Source organism: Telopea speciosissima, chromosome 4, assembly GCF_018873765.1.
Source record: "Telopea speciosissima isolate NSW1024214 ecotype Mountain lineage chromosome 4, Tspe_v1, whole genome shotgun sequence".
NCBI classification, from domain to species: Eukaryota; Viridiplantae; Streptophyta; class Magnoliopsida; order Proteales; family Proteaceae; genus Telopea; species Telopea speciosissima.
The window spans coordinates 11,026,911-11,038,710 of NC_057919.1; the positions used below are offsets into that span (position 1 = coordinate 11,026,911).

The 11,800-nt window shown below is 40.2% G+C and overlaps 2 protein-coding genes and 1 non-coding gene across 3 annotated transcripts; 1 reads left to right on the plus strand and 2 right to left on the minus strand.

The window, feature by feature from the left end:
* The first annotated feature begins 2,359 nt into the window (after positions 1-2,359).
* On the plus strand, positions 2,360-2,464 carry LOC122660676. The gene has a single exon (XR_006332777.1). It is a non-coding gene; the product is annotated as a small nucleolar RNA Z279/snoR105/snoR108 (small nucleolar RNA).
* Positions 2,465-4,253: 1,789 nt separating this feature from the next.
* Positions 4,254-4,916, minus strand: LOC122657456 (dirigent protein 23-like). Its single transcript, XM_043852162.1, has one exon. It carries the CDS (start codon positions 4,883-4,885, stop codon positions 4,316-4,318), a length of 570 nt encoding a protein of 189 aa, XP_043708097.1. The 5' UTR covers positions 4,886-4,916; the 3' UTR covers positions 4,254-4,315.
* A 1,834-nt stretch (positions 4,917-6,750) lies between these two features.
* On the minus strand, positions 6,751-9,152 carry LOC122657455 (probable amidase At4g34880). Its single transcript, XM_043852161.1, has 5 exons — positions 8,606-9,152; positions 8,285-8,499; positions 7,565-7,804; positions 7,270-7,468; positions 6,751-7,130 (listed from the first exon to the last, which is right to left on the minus strand). The coding sequence occupies exons 1-5, from the start codon at positions 9,089-9,091 to the stop codon at positions 6,771-6,773; spliced, it is 1,500 nt and encodes a 499-aa protein (XP_043708096.1). The 5' UTR covers positions 9,092-9,152; the 3' UTR covers positions 6,751-6,770.
* Between the last annotated feature and the right edge of the window lie 2,648 nt (positions 9,153-11,800).

Sequence of the window (11,800 nt, forward strand, 5' to 3'; positions counted from 1 at the left end):
ATATTCGAGTTGTTCATGGTACCAGATTGGTATGATAGCAGATTGTGTGACCTTCCTCCTGCCTCTTCGATATCTTCTTCCTCTCTCTCTTAGTTGTTTTCTCTCCGCCCTTGTTCTTTCTTCTTCTTTCTATTTCAGTTTCTCCTTATTCCTTCCCTGTTCAGGCGTTAACATGGGACTGCAAATGTGAGTTTTTTTGTCTCTGTCATTCTTAGTCTTCCCACCCAAAAAATTGGGTGTGTCGTGTCCTATCCCTAGGGCGATTCGTACCCTGGGTCCCTGCTCCCGATTGGTTCATCATTTCTGAGTTACAACTCAAGTTTAGACCTGGTTCTTGTTTCACTGCCAAGTGTAGTTGCAGGTGTTGAATCTTCTCTCTTCATGTGTTGTTCGAGTCTGTTGATATCTGAATGGAGATAACTTCTAGTTGCGGCTCGAATCTGAACTCCCAACTCCATTGAGGTTTTCGTAAGAGAGATCTCCTCTTTGAAGATCCCTTCCTACTGCTGACCTGCACCTTCAAGAGGTTGAAGACAACCCAACTGTCTTCTCCTCATATAATTAACTTATCTTTTTGATTTCCTCTAGCCTAGTTTGTCCATGTTTCATATACCCTTCCTTGTTTGTCCTTTTACAGTACATACTGATCTCCATTGTGTCCTTTCCTATTGAGTAGCACTTTTATGACTCTGTTTATTACATGTTTTGCTACTTCCCTTTTGCAATCTTTGTTATTTTTGCAGAATTGCCATTTTTCCTCTACTTTTGGTTGGCTATTGTACACTTGTGTGGGCCCATAAGCAAACCCTATAAGGTCTTCCAAAATCGAGTTTTTGGCATCAGTATGACATTTACCCCATGAGTTACTGCTTTCCAGTGTTACTGTAATGTTTAATCTGCTCTGTGGTTGATTACAACGTATAATTACAATTGAATTTTGCTGGGTGGGAAGCTGAAATAACCTTATGTTTTCCAGCCATTTACTGTGTAACATTAATTGAATTCCTTCACCTTTTATTTTTTGTTATTGCTAATTGTGGTTGGAATGGTGGATAGAGTAGCATTTTTGGACGTAATTCGCATAAACTATTAACCTGGGTCTGTCTCTGATATGGGCAAGGGTATAGCCTATTAAGTACTGGTTAAAAGAAGGAAAATAAATCCTCTTCAATCCCCTAAAAGTGCAGTGCAGTGCAGTTCAGTTCGGGGTTGAGAGGTTGACATCTGGCAGGTGAGACATCCAATGGTGCCAAGGTTGAGAAGAAAAAAAACTAGGTCAATCGAGCTTGGACCATTGGATGTCGTGCCTGCCAGGTCTCGTTCTCTCAGCCCCGAACTGCACCATTAGGGAAATTGGAAAGGATTTGAATTCTAAAAGTGATGGATGTTGCAGTTAAAACTACATCTTGTGACCCTGACACCAGCATATGGGGGCCAAACAGCACAGGTGTGGATTTCATTGCACAACTTAATACTGATAAAATCGTCATCCCTCACAGTCACAGTACCGATTATTGGCAATATGGCTTGAGTAGCAAGTCTCTCGTATCAGGCAGCGCCCATCGAGTGGTAAGTCACATTTTGGTATTGACTAGTGGGTAAAGGGTCTAATACATGACATTTACCGGATACCATTACTGTTCCTACTTCCCCTGGCATTGATGCTAACCTAACAGTCCAACTAACACCAAGAGTGCCAACAGTAGATCATCTCATTATCCTCACAAATGAAAGTTTTGATCCACAAATCAAGGAAGCCTGATAGGCCTCATTGTTCTTTGTGGAATATGGCACACCATCAGCACAAGCTCTCTTGAATTTTGGTTGTACAGGGAATGCGTACGAGGTGAGGCCGAGGCCGAGGCTAAGGCCAGTGCCATCGAGCGGCAGGGAGTGCTCTGTGAAATATCAATGGGAGCATCAAAGCCAACTCATAGTAGATGAAAGACCTTGAAGGCAGTCATAAGGTGGCCACAGAATCTGATTTTACATGACATCATACTACTATGTCAGTTTTTCTCGGTTTGTAATCTGCACATGTTCATATAAGCACATAACGAACGATTCTAAGATGTGACCGCACAAACTGGGCTTGGCCCTATGAAAATGCCAAGGCTTTGGGCATGGTTTTGTAGAATGGGTGGGAAGGTGAGGCGTGATTCGTGAATCTTCATCTATTCTGAGCTGAACGAAGCGAAGCTAGTGCCTAGTGGGTTGGGTTTAGCTTTTGGAGAGGTGGGATGAAAAGAGGAAAACTTATTAATCCCACATCGGTAAGGGAGGAAAGGATTGATATGGCCCAACCTTATAAATAAGTAAGGTAGTCAATATAATTAAGTATGATCCTTCAGGCAGTAACGGGATGTGATGAGTGGTCATAGCTCGCAACGACGTTGTGAGATGAGTGCCCGCCCCAAGCCTGGTTACGACACAGGGGCACTCTCTTCGGTACCAATCTGATCCCTATTTTGAGCCACAATTTTCATTGTATGCCAATCCTGCCCCAGCTTTGCCCGACATTTGGATCAGGATTTCTCAACCTTCTAGGGTTAGTTCGGGGGCTGAAAACCCTAATCGAATCCTGGCAAATATCGGGCTGGCTAAGTTAGATTTAGTGCGGGAGTTCTAAATGTGGTTATGTTTGTACTGGCTTAAGTTGGACCCAACGGGTACCATGGATGCAACTTGGGCCGGTACTCAGTCAGGCTCAACCGCTCAACTTTAAACCAAATAGGGTTCAATTTTGTTAGGCCTTGCTCAATTTGGTCAGAATTTATCAATCTCCCAACATGATTAGCTTGGCCGCTTGAGTTGCACACCCTATGGATGTGTGAAATAGAAATAAATGATTAAATTTAATTATATTCGATAATTATATTTTTCAAATGCAAGAAATTTAGTTGCAAAGTAAAGTAAAATTTTATGAGGGAGAAAAGGTTGGGCATACCGTAAACTTATGAAGTTAGCAGCATTCACAAATCACAGGGTTGGATACAAGAAGACAATGACATTTGGGCACGTTAGCATGTGCATAACTTTTCTCATTTATGCTAAGTGTTCCTTACTTTAAACACATAATCATATTTCATAGTGATTACAAAAATTTTCTTGTTAGTATATAATTTGATTTTATTTCTCTTTCGTTTACTTACATTGTAATTAAGGAACCGTATTGGTGCATTCTAGTTACCATCTTGTACCTGACGAGTAGGTAGTTTCAACGAAGGAGAGAAGGAAGAAAAAATGTCAAGAAGTCTTTCCTATATAAATATAGTGAGAAGGTTCTCTAAGCAAGCGACATAGAACAACACCAATGAGAGGTGATAAAACGGTTTCAAGAATAAAGGGGCATAGAGGTCAGTTCATTTAAGGATGTGTGTTTGAGAGAGAGAGAGAGAGAGAACACCGCGCTTAGAAAACCTTTTCCCATAAATATATTAAGGGCAAGGGTTCTCTCAGCCATCGGGGATCAGGATCCTTTATGCTTGCAGGTAGTAGGCCAGGGAAGGAAGGGATCGAGTTGCACTTCAAAAAGGGCACATGTCAACGTTAAGAGTGCACAAAAGGATATTTATGATAGCAAAAAGGACACATGTTACCACCCAACCATACATGAAGCAAATCAATACATGTATGTGATCTGAATGCAAAGGATGAACATTACCTATGGGGCAGATACATCATAAGTCAAAAATGGATCTTAAGCAAGTGAAATGGATGCTTGACAAAATTGTATCATATATAAATATATAATAGGGCAGCCAAGTCATTTCATGTTAGGAGGAGAAATATATACACAGAGGTACTACTCGCCCTTGTCCCAAGGCTCATAAAATCTTTTTCCAAAAGAAAAGGAAACAGCTTTCTATGTGTGCGTGTGGGGGGGGGGGAAGAGTGTTTCCACTGCACATGCGACAACCAATGGGAACGCATACAGAAGCATCAAATGGGTGGTCATTACCATCTTCCATGTGTAGCGGAGCAGGCATTTCGCCCCTCTTTGTGCCTACACATGGGCAATATACTCTCCCATACGAAACTTTCTTCCATAAAAAAACATAAAAACTCTTAACAATAAAAATGAAAAGTATCCACATATGATAAAAGAACATAGAACCGCCTTTTCTTTTTTTTCGGTTAAAAACTGCCTTTTCTTCTCGACTAGAACATTAAATTGCAAGCTAAAATCACCCACACCGAGGAAAAGCAGGTCAAAAGGGTGAAAAAACCAGAAGGTTACAATCGCACAAACAAAAAGCTAATTCACTTTTACTATTGTTTTGAGGCTCACGATATAAGTAAAAGGTATCAGACATCAATAATGGAAAGCTGTAACATTATACTCGACAATGGCGTCACCAGTGGTCTCATCAAACCAATAGGTCTGACCCACGGCAATCCCTCGAGCCCTCTGGAAGAGACCGGTTCCCCCAACGATCGGCATTTCCCGGATCGGATGCAGTGCTGAGTTTCGCCCCAGAATGCATAGGCTGCTACCGTTATAAATGCTGTCCGTGAAACCGTAGTTCATGGCCATGATGAGGCCGAATTCCTCCTGGCCGGCTGAGCCGTACAAACCCTGGGCTCGGCCCACAACTTTGGAGGTTGGTTCTGGGCCTTCCGTCAATGGGTCGTCAGCCATCATCACCACTCCAAAGAGGGTTGGCGATTTCTCCGACTCCATCGCTTGAGCCACCCTCACCGCGCTGGGTTGCTTTCCACTAACTGTGTCGTGGAAGTAGAAGTGCAGCTCCGTCACCTTCTCTTCTTCCTTCTCCACCCTTACTACGCTCTTGTGCCAGTCCTCGGGTTGACTACCACCCAACGCCGCCATGGTAACAATTAGGAAGGAAAGTAACAATGTTACCACTCCAAGTTTTCCCATCTCTCTCTCTCTCTCTCTCTGTGATACAGGTTCTTGTAAGAAGAAAGGGAGCTAAGGATGCTTTTATAGATGGAAGTACCCAAAGAAAAGGAAAAAGAGCACTCCAACCACAAGAGTGTGTGTTTCCATTTGTGTTGTCAACCCATCATGCTCTACCTCCAAAAAGAGTTTTGGACTCTTGATGTTGTCTGGGGCAATTAGTCGAACGAATCATGTGCTTGGATCAGGGAAACCAGGCGGGATGACTCGTGAGTTGGCCAATCCCTTGCCTGTTCACCTCTCTTTACATGGAAAAAACATATAAAACAGGGCCCCAACTCCTCCCTCCAATTACCTCAAATCAAAATCGAACCAAATCGATTGCGCTTTTATTCAGTTTCTATACTCGGTTTTGTTCAGTTGGTATATGGTCTCAATAATTTGGTTTAAATTTGGTCCAAGTCAAATAACTTGATGAAATAAATAAAGTTAAGAATGAAATTACAACCTCATGAAAAAAAAATCCCATAATATCATTTTTCAGTCCTTTTGATACAACTCAACAAAGACTCATGATTGTAGGGTTTAGATTCAGTTTACACAAATACACTTAATTTGGTCCGGTCAGTCGAAGTGACAAATTTATTCTAACTCAAATTTGAATCAAAGTTGAATCGTATTTTTTCGATTCAATTTGATTTCATTGTAATCGATCGTTTTTTGTTCTGATTCAAAATTGACACCCTTACTTTTTTATGAACAAAATCAAGGATTTCAATCTGTACCTCCTCATCTCTCTTATATTATAAAAATGAAAACAGGGGCTTCGCCTCATCTTCTTGTACCAAAATGTTTGCAACCTCTTATGTATGTCTGTGTGAGAGAGAATTGGAGTTGGAGTTAGAGTTGAGAGTTTTTTGCGCGCATAAGAGAGAAAGAGAGATTAAGATCATAGGGGAAAGATTTGACGAGAGAAAGATTTGAGGAGAGAAACATTGGGACTGTATCAGTCTTTGCAGATATCAATTCGGATCAAAGGTACAACCACTAGCATAGTGACACATGGATGCCGATTCCACAAAGGTTTAAGAAATTAATAAATAATAATAATAATCAGTATCAGATCAGTATTGGTCTCCCCTCCGTCAATACAGATACGAATTGAGGTACACGCATTGCTCAACGCTTGTCCCATGACTCACATCAAGTTCATTTAGAATGTGCATAGGACATTTCTATAGAGTCCAATTCCTCTGGTGCATGCACATGTGAGAAGTAAGTAACCATTTGTTCCATATTTAGCATTTACAAGGGGAGGAAGGGCATTAATGAAAAGAAAAAGACAAGTGATTAACTCTCACATGTACGCTCAAGTATGTACGTTCACTTGCATCTATGTGCAGATGATCCATTCTCATTATATAACCAAAAAGAGCAGAGATTGAGTGATGCCCATGGTTTTAGGGATCGGAAGTGAATGAGTAAATCATTTCGTTTCAGAATGATATGCAGCAATTCATATCGATATCAGCCAAGACCAATCCTGGTATCTGATACGGATTCTTAAAACCCAGGTGCTGCCCATACTTGCAACAGAGCCGAAAACCAAGAAGGGATGAACTCATGGACTACACTACACGAGCCCACAACTCCAGACGAAATCCCACTGAAATCTAAAGGCAAAAACAGCTTGGCAAATGGCAATCAATCTAAAGAGGTAAAAAATAAAATCCTTCAACCATTTTGGACCATTGGGCACAAATCGAACTGACAATTCATGTCTGGATAATTAATTAGCCTTAGGCTCATCTCCCTGCAACCCACTATATATATATATTCGTTCTTGAACAAGTCTAATCTGCCCATTATTACTAAAAACAAAAGGTTCCTTAGAGGGAGGGGTTTCTTAAACTAGGTATGATGGAGGCTTCCTGGCCTTTGTAGCTTGCTCGAAAGCATAAGCAATTTCAATCAACCTTGGCTCATAACCCTGCAATCCACTAAAACAGATGCCGAATGGTGTTCCATCTACTTCATAACCAGCTGGAACACTAATTCCTGGGAATCCCCCAATTGCTAGCAAAGGGGTAACAGTAGAATTTGCAGTAACCAATGCATCCAAGTTATTCTCTGTCATTAGTTTCACAATTCCATTTTCTGTCAAGCTTTGCATACTCTTTAGTGCTGCTTGATATGCAGGATTGCTGGTATCTGTGGTGTTCTCAGCTGCTAAAAAGACGGCTTGCCCAAATTCTGGAATCATTTCCTGCACACCACCCCCAACACACATCATCAATTTTGTTACTTGAAGATTCAATTCGATCATTTCAGACAATCAAAGCCCTAAAATTAAACCAAAAGGGGAATGAAATTTAAAAAAAAAAAAAGAAAGACTTTATAATTACCAAGGTAGAGTGGTTCAGGTTGAAGGCTATTGCATCTGCCAGTGTTCTGATTGGAGAAGAAACCAATTCTGAAAGGTAAGAATTCAAAGCGATCTTGAACTCGGTCGACAATGCAATTGATTCACCACTTTCACTGGAATTCAGTATTACGCTGATGTTGGCTATTTGCAAATTATCTACCAAAATTGCTCCGTTTTGGCTTTAGAGAGATCAGGAAAGAATAAGAATTGAAGCAAGGAAATAGCTAGAAACATCAACATTAATGGATCGAGTTGATTTCTTTCAATTTTGTTACCTTAGTTGTTGGAAATGATTGTTGAAAGCTTGCCCCAAATAGGTGCTGTTGGGGAAGTTGAAGAATGGATTCCTCACTATTCCCAATCTCTTCCCTTTAAGTCCACTTGCATTCAAGAATTGCTTGTAGCCACCCGAGGGAATGAACTTTGACGCCAATAAAGTCGCGTTGTCGTAAGGATCGTAGCCTGCAATTGCATCAAGTACATATGCTGCATCCGACACTGTGCGACAGATTGGCCTATCACATGCAATAGAGAAATAACCAGAGTTTCTTAAAAGCAATAAAATCAATCTTGATATTTATTTTAGGGAAACATGAAACCTGATAAAAAAAAAATCAGAAACATTCACCCAGGTTTAAGAAATGAGTTGGGCTCAAGTTCATATACGAGAACCATCTTTAATGCTTCTGAATTGACGAGATGGAATTCACAAAGTACGTGAACCATCTCGTACGCCCCTGAGTTGACGAGATACGTCCATCAGCTCAGGGGTGTACGAGATGGTTTTTGCACGTGAAATGAAATAACCAGACAAAGTCGAAGTTAATTCGAGTTTTTATTAAACTCGATGTTTTTACTTATTTTGGAATTAAAGAGTTTTAATAGGAGGGGGGGGGGGGGGAAATAGGGGATGGGGACAGACCCCAAGGTGGTTGAGCTCATGACCTCTTATTTGAGATTGAACTTGGTGTTTTGTTCAAGTCATGTGAACTCACCCAATGGTGTCCTGCCTGGGACTAATGGGAACGACCCCAGCTCGGCTAGTGAGTCCGAGAGTGGGTTTGATTCCAACCACTGAGTTAGCAAATGCTGGACCGAGTATTGAACCGTCTGTCTCAGTCCCGAGTGACACTGCTACCATATTTGTTGCCACTGATATTGCTGATCCAGTACTTGACCCATGAGGATCCGCCGACATTACATACGGGTTCTGCAAATAAGTTATGTTATTTCATAATAAATAAATAAAAATTTCTTCTCTTCAGGCTTAGGTGAATGAATGAATCGGGTTGACCCCAAAATTAATTTCTTCTCACCAGGGCTTGGCCACCTCGAGCGCTCCAACCGTTGGGTCCAGGACGATAATGAGCCCACTCGCTAAGAGCAGCTTTTCCAAAGATGATGGCACCGGCAGCTCTAAGCTTCGCCACAACACCAGCGTCACGAGGGACAACAGAGCCCAACAGTGCAAAGGAACCGGCGGTGGTGTTAAGCTTGTCTTTTGTGGCTATATTGTCCTTGACCAGCACCGGTATGCCATGCAACGCGGACGTGGAGATAGGAGCCCCGGCCTTCCTTTCATTGTCGGCCTGTTCGGCGAGGGCGAGCACATCAGGGTTCACCTCAATAATACCTCGAATCTTTGAATTGAGTTTAAGAATCTGTGAGAGATAGAATTCGACAAGCTGCGTAGAGGTTAGGGTGTTCTGTTTGAAGGCCTGCTGTAGCTCTGCCACCGTTGCTTCCTCTAAGGAAAAATTGGAGGCAGAGACATTGAAGCCAAAAGAAGAGAAGGTAGTCATTAGAAACAGTAGTAGTAAAGCGCACGGGAGAATCGGGTGGTAAGAGTGAGATTGAGACGCCATATGGTGGTAGTATATGAAAGAAGATTGGAACTGTCTGAGTACGTCTCTCTCCACTGGTCGTTTTCTTTCTTTATCGATCCTACTTTACCCTAATAAATGAATGGGCCTCTCTTCTTTATCGATCCTACATTATCCTAATAAATGAATGGGTCTCCCTAAGGAAAAATCCAAGAAGGGAGAGAGATGATGGACACACTGCCAGTATCATGCATGCATCCTTTCTCACACTCTTGTCGTCTCTGACCTATGGCCTATGGCCTATGGCCTATGGATGCTCTCTCTCTCTCTCCTACCATGGTGTGGGATATTTCATATCAAATTGGCCACTTGTGGATCCCCTACGCCAAAAGGAACTAGCATGACTATTGTTGCCGCTAGAATTTGATCTCTCACGTAAGTGGGGAGATCTGGCCACCACAAGTTAGGAATAGAGCAGCTGAGAGGGTTGGAGTTGGCTCAGAGGTGGATCTTTCGATGCAAAAATTAGTTATCCGAACAACGACAGTAAGAGTTGGGAACTGAGTGAATAATTAGGTGATAATATTAAATGTGACTAAGTAACCCGTTACCTTGTACAATGTCTTCATATATATAGGGTGTATGAGCATAGAATTGGGTATCAAGTAAAGTAATTAAGTTCTCCCGTGAAAAATCCCTTGTCACAATGGCAGTTATATGACTCGAAGACTTATGCTTAGATGGATGATAGTAATATTCATCTTAATCTTTCATTTTGGTTGGAGCTTACACCACGTGTCAACCAACTATAGGTGGGTCGTTTTTATGCATATCAACTATATTTCAAATTTTTTTTTTGTTTAATTGACGAACCAATATGATATGAAATCATTAAAACTTTGGTGAAATTTTAAGTAGTATTCAATTTTTAAATTTGCATTAGAGATTATCTGAATTACACCTTTAAAATTTGTATAACATGTAATATTCTTTTGATTGTCCCTTGTCTTATTCCAAAAGTTCCTTAAATGAAGAGTAAAAAAGGGTTTTCAAAATTATTGGAAAGGTACCTTACCATTATGTCAGTTTCAAGAATTGTTATTGTACCTTCAAAGAAAACAATGTTAAACTACGTGGGTAAAAAAGTAATGTTATAAAATTATTTGACACATTAAAGGGTGTCAATAAGAAAATCCCCTTACACGTATGATATTATTTTAGTTATTTCAATTCTTTTTATTATTCTTTCTCTAAATTTGGCATGCAAATTGCATGAAAGAAAGTATGATTGGCATGCAACATGAGAAATTTCAAGAGTACTAATATCGTAGATCATCTGTAGGAACTCCCAATTTATTCCCCCTTGTATATTGTATTTCCTTCCTAATCTCTATAGTTGAATAAGTTCAGAGTAGTATTAAAAATCTTTGCTGTTAAAGCTTGATTCATGACAATTTGCATTATTTGTCTAGTTCATTGTCTAACAGTCTAAGCTCAAAAGGGATGATTCATGTGTACCAGACAAAGTGGTTATAGAATGGCCTCTCAACACTGATGTAGTCCCAGACACTTTCTTTTGAATAAATGAAGATTAAGGGGTAAATTGCCAATTACTATGTACTATTGTGTCATTTTAAAAAATTATCGTTGTCTTCTATGAACTCTTTTTAAGTACACATGTGAGAGAACAGGTTTTACCTTCATTGAAAAAAATATCTGTTACATTAAAAGGAAAAAAAATAAGATTATAAATTATTTGACACCTTAAGGAATATCGATAAGAAAATCAATTTTCTTACCAAAAAAAAAAAAAATAAGAAAACCAATTTAATTTATGTCAAATTTTATTTCATCTTTCTATGCTCAATGTGTAATAATATATATAGAAGGAAAAAAGTGAACTAACAAGCATGTGGTAGGGACACCTCATTTAGAGCGTCACAAGTTGTCATGTCAACTATGCAGAGCAGGGTTTTAGTAATAATAGGTATGATCTCGAGCGGTCAGGTTTACTCCGTTTTTGTGTTTTTTTTTTAAAAAGAAAGATTTTAAAATAAATATTTTTACACTTGTTCATACCAATCCACCGATATAGGATCGGCTAAGAATCGATATTGGTCTTAAAACATATTCATACGAATCAACCAATTTGATACCAATTCCTAAACCATGATGTAGAGAGCAACTTTTGATCCATCATGTATATTTTGCATTTTGCTTTACAGCTTTGACAAGAACAACACCATTGTTAGGGCACACTGCATCTTAAAAAGGATTTTTTTTCATACATAGCAAATCTAGTTCATATGAAATCATGAATTTGTCTCATACGAACTCAATTTTTTGTTCACCAAAAAATTGCCAAGAAGGAAATTGAGCTCTATCCAGGAACGTGGCCCCTATGCCAATGCCCCGATCAATGAACACGCACGAGTATCAAACAGGAGGGGTGCATGGTCATTTCGTAGTGTCTGGGCACAAGAGCGAGATAGAAGCATACCAATTTAAAGGAAGAGAAACATGGATGTTTGTTGGTATATTTTTTAAAATATGGGACATTGCCAATCGCGGGAGCTATCACTAGGCAAGGTGGAGTGTACCCCATCAACCCTAGGTCTCTTTAGCTCAACGCCCAGCCCTATTGAGCTCAATCCAACCCAACCTGGCCATGATTGACCCTGACAAACT